At 53.8% G+C, this 19,741-nt stretch overlaps 1 protein-coding gene across 2 annotated transcripts; it reads left to right on the top strand.

Annotated features, from left to right (window-relative positions):
- Positions 1-9,964: 9,964 nt before the first annotated feature.
- Positions 9,965-18,879, top strand: FLYWCH2 (FLYWCH family member 2). Of its 2 annotated transcripts, XM_059415581.1 has the most exons (4): positions 9,965-10,084; positions 15,263-15,357; positions 15,749-16,183; positions 17,706-18,879. In XM_059415581.1, the coding sequence occupies exons 3-4, from the start codon at positions 15,853-15,855 to the stop codon at positions 17,807-17,809; spliced, it is 435 nt and encodes a 144-aa protein (XP_059271564.1). In that variant the 5' UTR covers positions 9,965-10,084; positions 15,263-15,357; positions 15,749-15,852; the 3' UTR covers positions 17,810-18,879. The 2 variants fall into 2 exon arrangements, with proteins under 2 accessions (XP_059271564.1, XP_059271565.1); XM_059415582.1 differs by lacking the exon at positions 15,263-15,357 and having other exon boundaries at positions 9,966-10,084.
- Positions 18,880-19,741: the final 862 nt, after the last annotated feature.

Raw genomic sequence — 19,741 nt, 5'->3', positions numbered from 1 at the left:
AACTCCTAAAAATCTGATGTATATTATCAGTCTTTATTCCAGTTATCTTAAAATGTTGTATGTCACAAAAATAACCAAATTTCCTTGTCAGTTGCCTTGTAACAAACTCTCATCAGATCTTCAAACATGAAGTTTTTAAGTCTTTTGTCATAAACAGAAAGTTATTGTTGTACTCGGATGCATTTGCAAAACTGTTTCATCTTCAGAGAAATTCCTGGAAAGGACTGACCAGCTCTCTAGAATACAGGTTTCTGATAATTCAGATTACATCACTCACCTGTGAAAGAATTTACACAACTCGAAAGAAAATCTAGGTTCCTAACACCATCAGCAAAAGATCAAGATCAACAGGAATTAGTTTCAGGGGACTGACAGGACTAATGGGGATGATTATAAATTTTTATGCTTTTGTTTGAAACACTACTGGTTCTTTAATCTTTTGTTTTCCAGATTTAAGGAAACTTTCTCTTAAACTAGCCATGACCCGGCGCCTGGGTGGCTCAGTGGGTTAAGCCTCTGCCTTCGGCTCAGGTCGTGGTCTCAGGATCCTGGGATGGAGCCCCACATCAGGCTCACTGCTGAGCAGGGAGCCTGCTTCCCCCTCTCTCTCTGCCTGCCTCTCGGCCTACCTGTGATATCTGTCTGTTAAATAAATTATATATATATATATATATATATATATATATATATATATATTCTTACTTTGGCTCAGATCATAATCTTGGGGTCCTGGTATCAAGTGCTGCATGGGGCTCTCTGCTCAGCAGGGAGCCTGTTTCCTTCTCTTTCTCTCTGCCTGCCTCTCTGCCTACTTGTGATCTCTCTCTCTCTGTCAAATAAATAAATAAAATCTTTTTTTAAAAAAGGTTAAAAAAAACAGCTATGACCTACAGCAATTTATAAAGTCTACCTTTGTAAACAAAGATGAAACAATTACTTTTTCTCCCTACCTGATCCCTCCAGAATTTGGAAACTCCAAGTATTCTTATATTTTTATAACAACCTATTCATTTGTGTAAGTCCAATAAGAATCTGTTCCCCCTGTTACAGGACACTACTGGAAACACTGGTCATATCACCAAGGCTTTGACTGGAATGTCATATTTGAGAAAGATGTGCGTAGACTCAGATATGAACAGATAGCTTTAGGAAATTAAGGTTGATTTTATGGAGCCAATAAAGCCCCTTGGGAAAATCAGCCTGATAACCTTGCTAAGGGAATTCCCAGTAGCCATATCATTTGAGTAAGGAAGGCGGCCTCCTGACAGGCCCAGGAACCTCAAGAAGAAAGGAACTCACCCAGCTCTGTAGGCATTCCAGGTGAAGTTGGACAGAAAGTTCTTGGCTTGGCTTCTTAGCCTGGAAAGGCTTTTCCAAGTTCAATCTGAGGTTTCTTATGGAAGGTTCCAGCAAGGCCGACTTAGAAGAGCAGTAGGGGCACCTGGGTGGCTCAGGAGGGTAAAGCCTCTGCCTTCCGCTCAGGTCATGATCCCAGGGTCCTGGGATTGAGCCCCATGCCCAAGTTGGGCTATCTGCTCAGCAGGGAGCCTGTGTCCTCCTCTCTCTCTCTCCCTCTCCCTCTCCCTCTCCCTCTCTCTCTGCCTGCCTCTCTGCCTACTTGTGATCTCTGTCTGTTAAATAAATAAATAAAATATTTAAAATATCTCATAGTGTTACCCAAATCCCTGAACAGATCCCCTGAGGACGACCCTCCCACCCAGGACGACCTGACCAACCTGTTTTCATAGCCCCAGGCCCTCCCAAATTTGGGACAATGGCTACAGACTACATTCTGGACTACTGCCCCTATAATTTTTATAGGATTTACTACCATAAACCTATGTGGAAATGCACTTTCTGCGTGGCAGCGTGCCCGACCCTGCTTGCAGCAAACCAGCCACCCCCCTGCCGAGCTGGGGGCTATCAAGTGTGGATTAGAGCACCAGCCCTGATGGCCTTTTTCCTCTGTTGTGATGCAAGTGCCTGACTTTGATTGCTTTTAAAGAGGCGCGACCTCAAGGGCCATCTCAAATACACATGTTGCAGGCCACCTTAGAAAATGCCCCCACTGGGCCCCCCCCGTTTGGGCTTCTGTTTCAGAGTTTGGCTTCAGTAGCCCACCATTTGGGCCACCTGTTCACCCCTCACCTGACTTTAAATTCTTGCCCTTATGTGATAAATTCAGCAATAGAGGGAGTCTGCAGAATCCTTGGCCCTTACTCCCCATTCCAATAAAACCAGAACCCCAGGCCTATCTATGAGCACCCTCTCTTGTGCTGTCTCTCTCTCACTCTCATACTCTCTCTCTCCCCCATCCTTCCTCCCTCTGCCTCCTTCCCAGCTACCTCACTCCGTGGCCCCCAGGTGCGCTAAGGAACCTCCAGGTCCAGAAAGTAAGGACACTTTTTCTTCCTTAAAATTTCCTGATGGTCATTGCTAAAGGGCATGTCAGTCATTGCCCTCCCAGGCCCAAGGTCACCTCCTCCAGGAAGTCTCCCAGGACTGAAGGCTCTAGGTCGAAAACTGCCAAGGAAAGGGTCTTTAGTTAAAAACTTTGGTTCTACCAGGTGGTGGGTATTGGAGAGGGCACGGATTGCATGGAGCACTGGGTGTGGTGCAAAAACAATGACTACTGTTACGCTGAAAAGAAATTAAAACAAAAAACAAAAAACAAAAAACTTTGGCTCCAAGGATTATACTGAATACTGGGCCGGGGCTGTAGACTGAGACAGGGATTAGACACACGGGCCGGACCTGAAGCCGGGTTTGCACAAAGAGCTCAGAGAACTTTTGAGATGACCAGTATTACACCATCTCCAGCACCTGCCCCGCTGCCTGGGCCTTCACCTGGGCTCCGCTCGCAGCCTTGCAGGTGAGCCTGCCCAGGAGCCAGCTGTCACACTCTCCCTCACTCACACATGGAGTTCTTGGTTGTCTGACACACTGGGAACATTCCAGCTGCTTTCGTTTCAGAGCACGAGAAAGGACACGAAATGAAACCGGGACTGCCCAGACCCCAGAAAACAGTGACATGGGTTCAGCAAAACCCCTGCTTTTCTAAGGAGCTCCAGGAGGGAGGAGCGGAAAATGCCACTCGCAAGTCCCTTTCTGGGTCTGGCCCCGCCAGAGTCTGAGGGAACTTGTGGGGAGGGAGCTCTGCGCCCTTCTCAAGGTGACCCCAGGCGGCCTGGCAGATGGGGAGGGGGGTCCCACGGTGGGGCGGGGGGCTGTCCTCAGGGGGGAATGAGCAGGGTCTGTGCGGGGAGGGAGGTGGAGTCTGGAGGAGGTGTTCAGCCAAGGGAGGTCCAGGTGGAAGAGAGAAGGGGTGAGGGGACACCAGGGTGAGGACCGTGGTCAGCTGGGACGTCCTGGCCTTGGACTGTGTGCCTTGGAATTGGCTGGTAGGGGGCTGAGTTGGGCAGGGAGTGTCAGTGGGGGGAGGGCCTGAGGTGGTCCTTTCTGCGCCCAGCCCCCCACGCCACCTGCCTCACCTGCTCGCCCATGGAAGTAGGTGAGGCTGGTGGGGTGAGGCCCGGAGCCTACAGCCAAGAAAGAGTTCTTGAGACGACTTTGGTGTAAAAAGCTCGTTTTATTAAAGTAAGGGACAGGACTCGTGGTCAGAAAGAGCTGCGGGGTTGTGAGGGGTGAATGTTATGTACTTGGGAGTTGGGGGACGTAAGAAAAAGGGAGGTTCTCAAAAAGAACTTTCCTGGGATGCCTGAGTGGCTCGGTTGGTTGGGCCGCTGCCTTCAGCTCAGATCATGATCCCAGGGTTTGGGGATCGTCGGGCTCCTTGCTCGTCAGGGAGCCTGCTTCTCTCTCCACCTCTGCCTGCTTGTGTACTCTATCGCTCTCTGACAAATAGATAAATAAAATCTTAAAAAAAAAAAAGAACTTTTCTGCTAAAGAGGACCCACAAGATACTGGAGGCCTGGCCATTGTCAAAGTTAAAAGTGGTTTTTTGGGGGCGCCTGGGTGGCTCAGTGGGTTAAGCCTCTGCCTTCGGCTCAGGTCATGATCCCAGGGTCCTAGGTTGAGTCCCACATCGGGCTCTCTGCTCAGCAGGGCGCCTGCTTCCTCCTCTCTCTGTGCCTGCCTCTGCCTATCTCTGTCTGTCAAATAAATAAATAAAATCTTAAAAAAAAAAAGTGTTTTTTTTCCCTCTAGCATGGCAATATGATGAACATTGAAACAGTTGGGAGTTTCCTTCTGGAAGTCAGGTTACTGATAAGAAAGCTTTTTTCTTGTAAATCACTAAGACATTTGGAAATTGAGGGAGACTCCGGTCTTGGTTGGACTATAAAGTCTCCAAGAAAACCGTTGGTTTCTTTTTCTCTTAGCTTTAGGGCGGCTTAGGGCAGCACCTGAGGAATGTCACAAGTATCCAACATGGGAGGTGGGGGGGCGGGCTTGCAGGGTATCAACTCCAACTTTGTGCTCAGCTGGCCTTCTGCTTCCTCATCAAGACCATCCCCTTGAGGCTGCCTCCCCCCATTCCTGCTGGGAGGGGTGAGTTGGGAGGATGTCAGGGTTACAAGCAGCTAGATGAAACTGCCTAGTGAGCAGGGACACACCACCACTGGCAGGTGTCCCCAGATGACCCAAGGAGCAGAGGAGAGGGGCCCATGAGCCAAGCCTCAGGCTACACTCTGTGGGAGGCAGTAGGTGGCTGTAGAAGGGAGGGGAACAAGCTGGCTGCCACTGGAATTTCCCAGAGGCCAGGTTCCCCAGATAGGCCAGGGGACAGGGAGCTGACCCCAAGAGAAGTGGTCACCATCCCTAGGCAGGACAGGCAGACCTCCCTCCTCTCAGGCTTCTGCCTTCTGCCAGCACTGCCCCCTTACCCCTCTCCCGGGGCCTTAGAACAGGATGTAGGATGGGTAGAGAGCTCCTGGTGTACTTGGGCCTGAGGGCTGTGAGGCAGTAGGTCCCCCAGCAAAGAGTCCTGAGGGACATCTGAGTACCCCCAGGCCTGCAGTCAGAGGCCCAGCAGGTCATGGGACCCTCTACAGCACATCCACCCCACACTCCAGAATGGGCCTGGGGCAGCAGCACAGGCTCCAAGGACTGCCAGCACCCTGATCTCTTGTCCAGGTGTGCCCTTCATGAAGGCTAAAAGGCTGACACCTGGCCTTGGCCTTTGGGAAACATCCAGGGTGTAGTAGATCGGAGTATGTAAGAAGGAAGACAGTGTGGGGTGTCACAGGGCTGAGCTCTGACATGTTGGGATGATGGAGGCAGGAGGAGTCCCCAAGGTGGCTGTCACCATGGTGTGACCCAAGAGGTCCCCCACGCTAAGTCAGGCCTGGCCATGCCCAGCGCCTAACTGGGGGGATGACCAGGGCCCTGGTCATTTCCCCTGTTGACCAGGCCCACCTGGGATGACCAAAAGCCCCGGGGGCCTGTAGGGAGGGGCATCACGTCCCCCTGGACTGAGACCCCCGGGACCCCCAGGATGGGGCATTCACAGCGACAAGCCAGACGCTCTTGGGTGACCCAAGGGACCCCTTGGCTCCCAAGCCCTGCCTTGGGGTGGAGCTGTGGTTCCCAGGACCTGCGGAAAGTTGGATTCCAAGCAGCCAAGTCCCCACCCTGAGGCTACCAGCTGGTCACCGAGGAGGGTGCAGCAGCCCTGGCATCTGCCTTGGAGCCTGTTCTTCCTGCTGAGCTGGAGGGACAGGCTCTCTCAGGGGTCCCTGTCTTTTCTCTGCTTCCTGCCCCCATCTGCCTGGGACTCTGAGCCCCATAGCCCTCTCCCCGTCTCTATCGTGTGGTCACCCTGGCGTCACTGTGAGCCCCTGCACAGGGTCTGCACTGCAGCCCTCTGTGTGTTTTCTGCCATGGGCCCCACTGCTGCAGAGAACACGGGCTCCTGCAGTAGGTCAGAGCAGGCCTGGGAGTAGCTTGGGAGCGGCCGGTAGCTGGCTGGGGTAGGGTGGGGTGCATGTGACTTCCATCCTTCACCCCGTTTTTCCTAATGTTACAGTCTAACAGAGCAGTGTAATTAACCACAGGAATGAACAGTGATACAGTCCCTTTAACTAAACGTTTTTAAAGGTTTACTTATTGAGAGAGAGAGAGAGAGCGGGCTAGTGTGCATGTGAGTGGAGGAGGGGCAGAGGGAGACAGAGAAGCAGACTCCCTGCGGAGTGGGGAGCCCAACGGGGGTGGGGGGCTTGATCCCAGGACCCCAAGATCATGGCCCAAGCTCAAGGCAGATGCTTAATTACTGTGCCACTCTTTTTTTTTTTTTTTAAGATTTTATTTATTTATTTGACAGACAGAGATCACAAGTACACAGAGAGGCAGAGAGAGAGGAGAAAGCAGGTTCCCTGCAGAGCAGAGATCCCGATGTGGGGCTCGATCCTAAGACTCTGGGATCATGACCTGAGCGGAAGGCAGAGGCTTTAACTCACTGAGCCACCCAGGCACCACTCTATAACTAAACTTCACTGAAATTTTGCCAGGTTTTCCACTAATGTCCTTCTCTGATCCAGGATCTAACCTGTGTTTACAAGGCGTTTACGTGTCCAGTCTCCTTAGCCTCCACTAATCAATCACAGCAAGAGAATATGATTACAAACATTAGCAATTTAAATCATATATGCATTAAATCACATGATCCCAAATTTTCATCCATCCTGCATGATTTGAAAAATATCAACCAGGAAATTGAATGGCGTGTGGCCTCATCTGCTTGCTTGCACATCAACAATAGCTTGGCTTAAATTTCAAGCTATTAAAAAAACAACAACAAAAAAGATTCAAGCTATATTTATCCTCAGATTGAAACTAAATACATTAGGAATGAGAACCGTCTCATGTGGATACGAGTGCCTGAATTTAAGGCACATTGGTAATTTGATTCCGTCAGCCCGCCAGCTGGAGTTCACATTTCTTCTTTGTCTATGGAAAGAGGATGACTTTTCTTTCTTTTTAAAAAGATTTTATTTATTTATTTATTTGACTAGACATAGATCACAAGTAGGCAGAGAGGCAGGCAGAGAGAGAGGAGGAAGCAGGCTCTCTGCTGGGCAGAGAGCCAGATGTGGGGCTCGATCCCAGGACCCTGAGATCATGCCACCCAGACACCCTGAGGATGACTTTTTCAACACATGTAACATCTGACTGAAAACTGAACATAGTGCAGCCAGTGGCCACTGAGTCCAATAAGGTCAGGAACCACACAAAATAAATAAGTGACCGTTGTAAGTATTGTTTAAACAATTAGTGATTTCAGTGTGAAATGGATAATGAAAATATGCAGAAAATGCACATCTAAAATTAAAGAACAAAAGATATTTAATTTCGCTGTCCAGTATTTAAAATGTAATTATATGGGTGCCTGGGTGGCTCAGTGGGTTGAGTCTCTGCCTTCAGCCCAGGTCATGGTCTCAGGGTCCTGGGATCAAGCCCCTTGCAGGGCTCCCTGCTCACTGGGGAGCCTGCTTCTTCCTCTCCCACTTCCCCGGCTTGTGTTCCCTCTCTTGCTGTGTCTCTCTCTGTCAAATAAATAAAGCCTTTTTAAAAAGGATTTTACTTATTTATCTGAGAGAGAGAGAGAAAGCAGGAGATGGGGAAGTTCAGAAGGAGAAGCCGACCCCCCACTGAGCGGGGAGGGGGGCCCCCCCAGTGCAGACTGATCCTGGGACTCCGGGATCATGAACCTGGGCCCAAGGCAGTCCCCAACTTACTGGGCCACCCAGGTACCCCTCCAAGATTTTGTTTTGTTTGGTTTTTAAAGTTTACTTATTGAAGTAATCTCTACCCCCAACCGTGCAGCTCTCAGGACCCCGAAATGCAGTCACAGGTCCCTCTACTTAGCCAGACAGGTGCCTCCAATTCAGTGATTTTCCGTGTATTCTGAAGGCTGTGTGGCCGTCACCATTATTTAATTCCAAAACATTTTCATCACACCAGAATGGAAGTCCACACCCATTAACAGTCTGTGAGTCCCTTCAACGAGCCCCAGCCCCAGGCAATCACTAATACACTTCGTGCCTAGATGGAGTTACCGATTGCGGACATTTCATGTCAGTGGAATCAGGCAAGATTTGTCCTTTGGCTGAATGACACTGCACTGTGGGCACAGACATGTTTATCATTCATCACTCGATGAACACTCGACTCACTTCACATTTGCTTTAGTGTTATTTATAAATAATTCAAAAAAGCCTGGTGGCTAAATCCGTGTCACTTCCAAGTAGGTCGAGGAGCGACACTGCGATGAAATGAAGTCGGACGTCTAAACAGGAGGTCCTTTGGGGCGCCTGGGTGGCTCAGTGGGTTAAAGCCTCTGCCTCCGCCTCCGGCTCCGGCTCAGGTCATGATCCCAGAGTCCTGGGGTCGAGCCCCGCATCCGGCTCTCTGCTCACTGGGGAGCCTGCTTCCTCCTCTGCCTCTCTGCCTACTTGTGATCTCTGTTTGTCAAATAAATAAATGAAATCTTTAAAAAAAAGAAAAAAATAAACAGGAGGTCCTTCAGTTATTCAATATTTATTCAATTATTCCGGTGACGACCGGACGAACAGAATAGCCCCAGGCCCCTGTGTACGCGACCTAAGACACCCCTGCCCGAGGCCGGCAGGGGGCGCGCGCGGCCCGCAGGCCGCTGTCCCCCAGCCTCCTGGGCATAGGCACTCGAACCCCGAGGGTTCCTGCGTAACCACCTGCAGCGCCCCCTCCCCCGGGTCGCATCTCCCTGTCGCATGCTCCACCCACGCAACAGCCCTCCCGTCACTGTTTATTCCCACTGCTGCTCGCCAGCTCCCCCGACAGAAGCTCTAGCGCACCCAAGCAGGGGTCCCTGGGAATTTGGGTCCCTGAGACTTCCCTGTGGATCTGGAGCTGGTGGAGAACAGAGACGGGCCGGGAGTCGGAGGACCCGCCGGCCCCACGGGACCCGCACCTGCAGCTGCCCGGAGCCGGGGGCTGGGGTACTTTCAGCAGCAGCTGTAGGGCAACAGCCGGGAGGCGCAGGGGTGGGGGTGTCAGGGCAGCGGGGGTTTCTGGAGAGGGGCAGCGTCTTCGCTCCGCAAAGGCTGAGGTAGCGCAGGCGGAAGGCGGCGGGCTCCGGCCTGGCGAAGGGGAGCGGGCGGAGGGAAGGGTCCCTCCAGGGCTGGGAAGGTCCCCGCGGGGCTGGGAAGGGTTGCGGTGAGCGGAGGGGCCCGGGAGCCGTGCGGAGTGGAGGCGGGGGCGTCCCCGCACCTGGGGCAGGCTATGGGCCACCTGGCGGCAGTTGAGCTGATGCTGGGGCGGCTCAGGCCGCCTCCCGCCGAGCGTCCAGGAAAACAGCTCCACTCTGTAGTCTGGGTCCCCACCGCACTAGGTAGTCGGAGAACGACAAGCGTCCGGCACCTGTGGGCTGTGGGTGGGGCTGGACCTGTGGGCGAGGGAGGGACCCGTGGACCAGGGAGTAGGAGGGGCTGGTGGGCGGAGGAGGGACCAGTGGGCCAGGGAGGAGGGACCGGTGGGCCAGGGAGGAGGGGCTGGACCGAAGGGCAAGGGAGGGGCTGGTGGGCGAGGGAGGGACCTGTGGTGAGGATGCTGCGTCAAGGATATTGGGCTGAGCGGAGCCAGCGGTTTCACTGAGCATGACACCCTGCGCTCGCTCAGGCAAGTGACAGGCGCGATCGAGGCCTTTAAACAGAAGCTCTGATTTCCTTCGCCGCAAGCAGGCGTCAAACCCCGGGAGAATCCCGGGGTCTGTGTCAAAGCCACCCTCTGATGCTGGGAGAGCCCCGCCCAGCGCTGGATTCCAGGCCGGCTGCTCGCTGGCGCTCCGCCCCCGGGCGCTGCCGTCCAATCCCGGGTTGCTCCCGCCTCCTATGCGAGCTGTGACCCCGCCTCCGCACGCGGATTGGTCAGGGCGCCAGTTCGGCTCCGCGCGGTGAAGACCCGGAGCATGGAAATTCGCCCAAGGAATGCCCCCGCCCAGCCCTGCTGCGCATGCTCGCTCGGTGACCCCAGCTTGAGGTGACGGCCCGAACCGAGGCGTGTCCCCAAGCAGGAGGTTGCGGAACCTGCTGCGGTTCGGTCGCCGGAGAGGGAGGGCTCTGCTGCCGCCGCCGTCCAGTCGCGCCCGGTGAGGACGGGCCCCAGCGGGCCAGGGAGGGTCCCGGGTCCCACGGCGTGCCCGGCCCTCCCCGGGATCCCTAGGGCTGCTGATGCTGGGAGGGGGGTCACCCGGATCTGCATCCGGGAGCTCAGGCCGCCTCCTTCCTCCTGGCTCTTCCTTCCCCCATCCCACCCCACTCCGGACTGAGACCTGACGCCCCCAGTCAAGGGTGCCGGCACTGGTCTGCCTTTCCTTGACCACATACCCAGTACTGCCCCCCTCCCAGCAGACACCCTCAGCCGCGTCCCACTCTGGCAGTTGGAGTTGTGAGATATTGGGGCGGGGGGGGGGGAACCCCCCGGAGGCTTGCTGACGAGATGGTGATTCTAACCGTGGGGGAGGGGCCATTTGGGTGCCGCACGGACAGGTCTGATGACAAATTACAATTACAAAATACAGCTACCCAAGGGCCAGGGCGCTGAGGGGAAGGAGGGGGCATTACCTGAAATTCCCACGGTGGGCAGGGTCTCCCCCATGTACCACAGACTAGCAGCCCTTGACCTTTTTTGGATCACTGCTGCCTTGAGACTCTCCCTGTGGGAGACAGTCCTGTGGGAGCCGCGTGGGACAGCGATGATCTGGGGCATAGCTGCCAGCACCTCCAGGAGTTGGCTAACAGCATCCCCTTGCCTCCTGCTATTCAGAACCGCTGCCACTGTTCCCGTGATACATGGGGAACCAGCCGGGAGAGGGTAAGAGGTTTTGTGGTCGTGGTGAGGGCACAGATGCTGGTGGATGTTGGTGGCATTTTCCTCCCATATGTGTGGAGGTACTTCTCTTGAGCCCTCGTCAGTGGCCAGGCAGGGTTCACGCCTTCCAGAGCCTCAGGAACAAGGGATCGGACTTTGTATTAGTTACCTATTGCTGCTGTAACAAATAATCTCAAATGTAGATGCCTTAAGTGACACAGCTTTGTAACAGTCTTATAGCTCTGGAGGTCTGAAGTCTGACGTGGGTCTCATGGGGTCAAGACCAGGTACCCGTTGAGCTGTGTCCCTTCCTGGAAGCTCTAGGAGAGACAATGAGCTCCTTAGTCTTCTTCCTCCTGGACACCTCAGGAGGAAGCCTGCCACTCCCCCCCAACCCTGCCTCCTCCTTCAAAGCCCGCACCATCCAGGCTCTCTGACCCTGCTTCCATCCTGCTTTCTCCTTCCCTCTTCTGCCTTCCTTTTGTATTTTTTAGGACCCTTGTGATTGGACCCACCAGGGTCACCAAGCTGCTTTCCTGCTTCAGTAACTTTCACGCCATCTGAAGACTTTGCCCTGTAGGTTCCAGGGATTAGGACCATTAAGCCAAGATTCTGCTTCCCAGCGTCTCAGGGCCTCCTGCCAGTTCCTAACATTGTATGATTTGAGGTTCACACTGAGCCATCTTGACACTTTTGGGTCAGCTTTGTGCAGACCCATGTCATGACATCGGGTTAGGATGAGTGGGTGACTGGAGGTCAATGGTGATTTCAAATCATGGGATTTCTCATGAAAAGAGGGAGGGTGTCAAGTGAGGGGAGTGCACTATTAATACCTTTGCTCTTTTTAATTCATTTCTACATCGCTTTTAAAAAACTCTGTTAATTCAGGGTGCCTGGGTGGCTCAGTTGGTTAAGCGTCCAACTCTGGATCTCAGCTCAGGTCATGATCTTAGGGTTGTGACCCCTGTGTTTTATTTTTATTTTATTTTCTTATTAAAAAATAAAATAAAAATTCTGTTCCTTCAGGGAGCTTTCACTGAGTGAAATTTAGCTTTCAAAAAATATATATTAGGCTTAAAATAGATACCTTTCAGGTCTTCCCTCCACACCTAGAAAATTGCTAGAAGGATGACTCCAGAAAAGAGGCTGATCCAGCCAAAGGACATGTCTACTCCTGTTCATGGAGAGATGGATAAAAGTTCAACCCATGAACTAGCAATTACAGACTTCCCACGGGAAGGGCCTATGGCTCTCGAAGTATCAGAGCCAAATGGGGTATTGGTTAAAAAAAAAAAAAAAAAAAGTGGCTTCTCAAGCTCATTTCCAGACACCTTGAGTGGGGGTGGTAGGGGGAGTGGTTCTGGAGTGTGCATTTGTCCCAAGAACCCCAGTGATCCTTAGGTATGGTGAAGTTGGGAGACCACTGGTTGTAGATTTCATTTCCCTTTTTCCTTATATCTAACAGTTTTATGGAGCTAATTCTCATCCTGTGGAGCTCCCTCTCTCACCAGGTACAATTCAGCTGCTTTTGATTTATTCATAATGTTGTGCAACCATCGCCACAGTCAGTTTTAGAAGAAGCTCTCCCTGCTGGCAGCCACTCCTCATTCTCCTGCTCCCCCCCAACCCCTGCCCCAGCCCACCACACAGCTACTGTCTCCAAGGACAGATAGTTCCACTCTACAGATTGTCTGGTCTCTAGGTCATTTTATGTACATGGAATCCTATGCTACATGGTCTTTAATGACTGGCCTCTTTGACTCAGCATAATCTTTTTTTTTTTTTAAGATTTTATTTATTTATTTGACAGACAGAGATCACAAGTAGGCAGAGAGGCAGGCAGAGAGAGAGGAGGAAGCAGGCTCCCTGCTGAGCAGAGAGCCCGATGTGGGACCCTGAGATCATGACCTGAGCCGAAGGCAGCGGCTTAACCCACTGAGCCACCCAGGTGCCCTGACTCAGCATAATCTTTTAAAGGTTCACCCATGTTGTAGCAAAATTTTTTTAAATTGCCAAACAATATTCGATTGTATGGGTAGACTATCTTTTATCCAATCAGGTGCTGATGGTTAATTGAATTGTTTCCACTTTCTGGTGACAGTGATTAATACTGCTGTGAACAGGGGCGCCTGGGTGGCTCAGTGGGTTAAGCCACTGCCTTTGGCTCAGGTCATGATCTCAGGGTCCTGAGACCGAGGCCCACATCGGGCTCTCTGCTCAGCGGGGAGCCTGCTTCCTCCTCTCTGTCTTCCTGCCTCTGCCTGCTTGTGATTTCTCTCTGTCAAATAAATAAATAAAATCTTAAAAAAAAAAATACTGGTGTGAACATTCACATACAGCTTTTTAAAAGATTATTATTTATTTGTTAGAGAGAGAGAGAGAGTGCAAGCAGGGGGAGTGGGAGAGGAAGAAGGGCTCCCTGCTCAGCAGGGAGCCCGATGCGGGACTTGATCCCAGAACCCCAGGATCATGACCTGAGCCAAAGGTAGACACTTAACCGACTGAGCCACCCAGGTACCCCTAACAAACTTTTTTTTTAAGATTATTTCAGAGAGAGGGGGGGAGTGCAGGGGAGAGGGGCAGAAGGAGAATGAGAGGGAATTCCAAGCAGACTCTGCTCTGAGTACAGAGCCCGATGTGGGGCTCGATCTTACAATCCCGAGATCATAACCCCAGCCAAAACCAGGAGTCAGGTGCTTAAATGACTGCACCACCCAGGCGCCCCTCGTGGACAGGTGTTTATGTGGACACTTGATTCTGGTTCCCTTATGCATGTACTTGGAATGGAATTGCTGGGTCACGTGATAACTTTGTGCTCAGTGTTTCGAGAAGCTGCTGACATCCCCATTATTAGTGTAAGAGGCTTCTAGTTTCTCCTCATCCAAACCAACACTTGTTATCGGGTGTGTGTGTGTGTTTGTTTTATTATGTCCATCCTGGTGGTGTGAAGCCGTCTGTCATGGTTTTACCTGGTGTTCCTCTCATGACGAACGACGTTGAGCATCACATATGCTTACTGGCCATTTGTATTTCTTCTTCGGAGAAAGGCTTATTCAGCACTTTTGCCCATTTTTAAATTGGGTTGTTAGTCTTTTGTTATTGAGTGTGGAATTCATAAATTCCACATACAATTCCCTCATCAGAAATAAGAGTAGCAAAAATTCTTTCCCACTCTGTGGGCTGTCTTGAGCCTCTGGATGGTGTCCTCTGGTGTCCTCCCACAAAAGTATTGAAGTTTGGTGGGGGTCCGGTATCTCTTTCTTCTTTGGTCACATATACTTTTTTTTTTTTAAAGATTTTATTTATTTATTTGACAGACAGAGATCACAAGTAGGTAGAGAGGCAGGCAGAGAGAGAGAGAGGAGGAAGCAGGCTTTCTGCGGAGCAGACAGCCCGATGTGGGGCTCGATCCCAGGACACCGGGATCCTGACCTGAGCCCGAAGGCAGAGGCTTTAACCCACTGAGCCACACAGGCGCCCCAACTTTTCATGTCATGTTGAAGAAAGCTTTGCCCGATTTAAGGTCATGAACATTTACTCCTCTCTCTCCTTTTTTTCCTTAAGAGTATTTTAAAGTTAATGCTTGTATGTGGTGTGAGGAAGGGGTCCAACGCTACGGGCTTGCATTCCCAGGTCCAGGGGAAGCCTGCAAGCCTGAAGAGTGGGCTGGCTCCAGAAGATGTGCACTGAAGCGATCTGTGTGTGGGTTGGGTCGGATGGCCTGGGCTGGGGCTTCCGCCATCAACTTTTCTGCCCAGAGTGGCTCTAGCAGGGGAGGCTTTGGCCATGTCTTTTCTGTGGCTGGTCCCCACGTTCCTCCAGGACTGCTATGTCACACTGGGGGACAGGATGGGCGGGGCAGAGGACTGTGCTGGGGAAGCAGAGGTTGGCTTGTCCCAGGGCTGAACTGGGGGGCTGGGGACAAGAGGGATACAGAGACACTGATCCCAGGGGTGCCTTGGTCAGGTGACCCGTTACCAGGTGGATTTCCTTGAGGGCTCACCCACTGCGCGGGTGGGTCTCCATGTCTGTCACAGCCCAAGAGGTCTCTGCGTTTATGTCTAGTGGCCAAGGGACTGGAGATGAGCGGTTGCAGGGGACAAGGCACCCTAATCGCATCCCTGACTCCTCTCACGGATGGGGTCTTGGAAAACTTCGGAAATCGGGGCATGCCCCCCTCAGGCCATGTGTGTTGGGAAGGGTTCCAGGAAACAGTGAGGACCGTAAACCGGGTTGATAAACTGGGTCGGGGGCAGGTAAGTATCTGTGAGCCTTCCGTTGCCGGGATGCCGAGAAGGGCAGGGGAGATCCCTGCTAAGGATGAGGTCTTGTTTCTGGGCTAACACTGTACACTGAGAAAGACCCTGCCATCTGCCCACCACTCAGGTGCCCCCAAAAGTCCACTCCACACTGCCCTGCCAGGGGCCCCTGTAATACGTCCTTTCTGCTTCTCCAGCCCAGAAGCCAGGGGTCCTGGAGTGACTGAGGATTCTCTGCACACCTCTACCGCCTTGTCTCCTCCCAGCTGAGGCAGCGCCAGCCCCGGCTTAGGTACAAGGTCACTGCCCTCTGGGCGTCCCGGCATCTCTCAAGTGCTGCATGGTCCAGGGCCTCTGGCCCAGGCTGAGGGACAGATCAGGCTGTGAGTCCAGACAGTCCCGCCTCTCAGAGCCAGACGTCTCCTTTGTGGTCTGCAGAGTGCCTGTGGGTGCCCAGCTCGGTCTCCCTGTGACACAGTGTCAGGAGGAGGGACATCGGGTATCCTGGGAGGGTCTGGGACCTGAGCGCATCACCCGTGTGCTGGTCTCAAGCTTAGTGCTCAGGAAGGCCAGTTACCGTCATCCTGGATGAGGCACACCAGGTCCTGTGCGGGGTCAGGCTCTAGAACCCCCTCCACTTGACTCCTGGCTCTGCACTTCATGGATTTTGCCTCCTTCCTTAGGACAGAGCCCCTGGACTGCCAGCTTCCCGAGCAGGGAGGAGGAGGACGAGAACTCCACCTGCTGGGTCCTGAGCGTGGTCACAGGGACGACCCATCATCCCAGAATGCCCCTGCCGGAGCCCAGCGAGCAGGACGGCGAGAGTGTGAAGTCTGGCCAGGAGCCGTCCCCGGAGTCCTCTCAGCCAAGCACAGATGTTGTCCCCGCTGCACCCAGGAAGCCCAGAAAGTTCTCCAAACTGGTCCTGCTGACGGCCTCTAAGGACAGTGCCAAGGTGGCAGGGGCCAAGCGCAAAGGAGTGCACTGCGTCATGTCCCTGGGGGTGCCCGCCCCTGCCACCCTCGCCAGAGCCCTCCTCAAGATCCATCCTGAGGCTCAGAGGGCCATCGAGGCGCCCCCCCAGGAGCCTGAGCAGAAACGCAGCAAGCCGGACATAGGTGAGGCCCCGGCGGTCATAGCACGCACCTTGTGAGGAAGACCTTCCCGAGGCAGGATGTCCCCTGACACCCGGGAACCTGAGATCCAGAGGCCGGGCTGGCTCTGGACGGTGTGCATGTGCAGTCCACACTACACCTCAGTGTAGGACCTGCGTGTCTCTAGGCCTCCACACACGTGTGTCTGTGTGTGGATTGGCCTGGGAGGGTGAGCTTGTGTGTCCCTCCAGGTGTGTCTCTGTGGGTCCTGGGCCTATTTCTGTCCATTCTGCTCTTATGTGTCTATGTGTTTGTGTGTCTCTGAGGCCCCAGGCAGGGCCCCCCATGCTCCACCCGGCTTGCTGCAGGCGACACTGGAACATGGATGCATTCTTTGAGTGTGGGGTCCTGAGGGGTGCTTGAGGGAGGGAATGCCCAGTAGCTGGGGAAGAGATGAGCTGGGTTTCTTCCCAGCTGGAAGTGGGGTCTGCTGGACCCTGAGGAGATGGGGACCATAAAACCACCATTTGCTGCTGTGAACAGGTGGCCCCCTTGGAGCCAGCCAGGGCACTCGGCCGGGGCAGTGCAGGGGGCCCCACGCACTGATGGAAGGGTAGGAGTGAGTGGTCTGAAGTCCTAGGGGATTCCTAGTCCACGGCTTCCCTCGAGTTTCGGGGGACCCAAGGGAGCCCTCAGCTTCCCTCAACGGCTAGATGGGAGCCAAGCTCAAGAAGTGGAGGCCCCGCCACAGCCCATCCAGCTCACCCTTGAGTGGTCCTGCTGGCCAGTCCTGCTCCCAGTGCGCCCTCGAGTCCGCCTGCTGCCTCCCACCAGTCCCAGGGGTGGAGGGAGCAGGACCCATGATCTGTAGGGAGGTGGGACTCACGGAGCTAAGTCACCACTCTGAGGCCACCAGCTGGTCATGGCAGAGGGTAGAGAAGGGAGTGTCAGGCCAGAGCCTGTTCTTCTCTGGGAGCTGGGCTGTGGGCCATCCCCTGGTCCCTTCCACCCCATCTCAGACCTCTGCATGCTTCTCAGATCTGCCTGGGCTCTTGGACCACAAGGGCCCCACCCACCCACCATGGCCCCTTGGCAGGAATTAAAACGAAGCCACCGGTCCTCAGCTAGAGGGCTCGAGGGCAGAGCTAGGACTATGTTTCAGCCCCACAGACTCCCCTAGGCAGGTGCTTTTGGGCAGTGAACAGCCCCGTCAGCCTGTCACCCTGCATCTACCTCCAGGCCTGGTCCCCAGACTTTCCCACCTCTTACACCATTCCAGGCCCGGTGGTGGGGGTAGCAGTGGCTTTCTTGTTCTCAGCCCAGATCTGGCCCAAAGTTCCCTGGAAATGACTTTAACAGCCTCTTTGTCCCTGGCCTGGTGGCTGTAGGGAGCATGTGTCTGAAATCAGCTCTGATTTCTGAAACTCAGCCAGTGGCATCCCACAACATCCCCCTGCTGGGCTGAGAGCTTCAGGCCGTGGGTTTCCCCCCCCTCCCGCTGCCCTTTTCCTTGGATACCAGCCTGACCCACTCCCTTCTCTTCCAGACGGAAAAGAAGATGGAAGGTTGGCAGGGCAGTCTGCCCCCAGGACCGAGGTGGTGGGGGAGGAGCCCATCGCAGACGCCGTCATGCCCAACACGCTCCTGTAACTCTGACAAACACGGGTATGCCCTTACTGGATCAATGAACTTGGCTGTGACTTTCGCTGGGGACCCAGTTGCAACTGATTTTCACTCTCAGACATTGTGTAATGTTTTCCAAATTAAGTATAAATTACTTTTATAAACAGAAAAAAAAAAACCTCAAACAGGATCAAAGAAGCTATATGCTAGGTCCCATTATGGGCAGGTTTTAAACCCTTCTGTGGTCCTTTGAGACCCCACTTGCAAAGGACCCACGTGGGTCCTTTGAGAGGCCCACCAGCCCTCCCAGGGCTCTTTCCCAGGACCCCAGCCCCTCTGCCTGGAGAGCCATCACTGGCCCACAGACTAGGTAGGGGCTCTGAATTTTCTCCTTCCTGCTGCTCCTGGTCTGAAAGGGGGACATTGGGACCCCCCCAGGCCTGAGCCCCTGGGCAGGCTTTCTGGCCCCTCCCTGATCGTCCCTCCCACGCCTGTTCCCAGGAGCCTTCAGCCTGCTGGTGCCAGATCATCAGGAGGCTCGCCTCCTCCAGGAAGCCCACCACCTGACAGCTTCCCCCACCCCTCATGGGGGCCTGTGTTCGTGGCTGCCGGGGGTTCTGCCGGGGAGGGTGTGGGCCTGCAGTATGGCAGGCAGATCCCAACAGAAGTGTACGATACCCCTACCATGTTCCTTCTGGGGGTGTTTTGGGGGCTGAGATTCCTGGGCACCCAAGCCCCTCCCCTCCATTCACCCTGGGTGTCACCCCTGGAGGCCCCCCCACAGGAAAGGCTTAGTTCAGCCTCCTTCACCTCCCGTGGTCTTCGTTTTGTGAAAACTGCCATCAGACAAAGGAAACAGATTATTTCTAAAAAGTTGAGACCAGAGGCCTTACGTTTTTGAACATCATTTTTCTGAATTTAGCCTGTATCTATGGACCCCTCTAGGCAAAGGGAGTTCCTCAGCCCCCTCCTGGCCCAGCTCCTCCCTTGGTTATCCCTGTATCCCTCCAGCGCGGTTGTTACATTTATATTCTGTAACCATCCTTTGAAACGTTCCTTTGTCTTCATTTGATATTTAAATAGATTCCTGCTCCCCACCACGTTTCTCCTTTCCTGTGGCTCTGGGTCATCCCCTTGGTGGGCTGGGGGTCAGTTGATAAGAAGGTTGGAGGAGTTGGTGGTGGGGCGCCCCCTGAAGGCAGAGTGAAGAAGGCGTTGGGGGGACAGGGGGCTGGCTAGGGGTGACTTGGTGCGGCTGGGCCTGCTGTCCCTGCTGTCCTGGCCGCTGGCAGTACATGGTGGGCAGTGGCTCTGGGTCTGGGGGCTGGGAGCCCATAGGGAGGATTCCAGGGTCATGATGGGGAGTGGGTGGCTGGGGAAGGATTTAAACAGATGAGGGACAGGGTTAGCCTCATTTTACAAAGCCCGCAGGCACCATGAAGGGAACGGACTAGAAGCGTCCAATGTAGCTTCTGAAAGGCTGGCAAGGAGGCCACCACAGCCTTAAGGGAGAGGAGATAGGGGAGGTCGTGGTGCTGGCAAGACCTGACATTGGGTCAGTGACCAGTTGTCCCATCTGGGAGGGACAGTGTCGGCAATCAGGAGGAGAGTTGATGTGTTCCTGTGAAGAGTGGTTCCCTCAGATGTTAGAGCAGCAGATCCTCAGAGGTCACAGAGGTAAGTAAGCGCTGGGTCTCTGCACTCTGTGCGTGTGTGGGGTCTTCATTATAGAGCGAAGGGGGCTCTGAGTCAAGAGTCAGCGTACCTGTGAGGCTCCATCTGTTCAGCTCAGGTCACCATCTCAGGGCCATGAGATGGAACCCCACTGGGTGTGGAGTGTGCTTAAGATTCTCTCCCTCGGGCGCCTGGGTGGCTCAGTGGGTTAAGCCGCTGCCTTCGGCTCAGGTCATGATCTCAGGGTCCTGGGATCGAGGCCCGCATCGGGCTCTCTGCTCAGCA

Source organism: Mustela nigripes, chromosome 11 (genome assembly GCF_022355385.1).
Source record: "Mustela nigripes isolate SB6536 chromosome 11, MUSNIG.SB6536, whole genome shotgun sequence".
NCBI classification, from domain to species: domain Eukaryota; kingdom Metazoa; phylum Chordata; class Mammalia; order Carnivora; family Mustelidae; genus Mustela; species Mustela nigripes.
The sequence above is the reverse complement of the archived record's forward strand: the minus strand, read 5'-3'. Positions and strand labels throughout refer to the sequence as shown.

Excerpts from the sequence above, each read along its gene's own strand:
- FLYWCH2 (XM_059415581.1), top strand. The coding sequence starts at position 15,853 with ATGCCCCTGCCGGAGCCCAGCGAGCAGGACGGCGAGAGTGTGAAGTCT. Across the intron at positions 16,184-17,705 it reads ACGCAGCAAGCCGGACATAG|ACGGAAAAGAAGATGGAAGG; the intron begins GTGAGGCCCCGG and ends CTTCTCTTCCAG.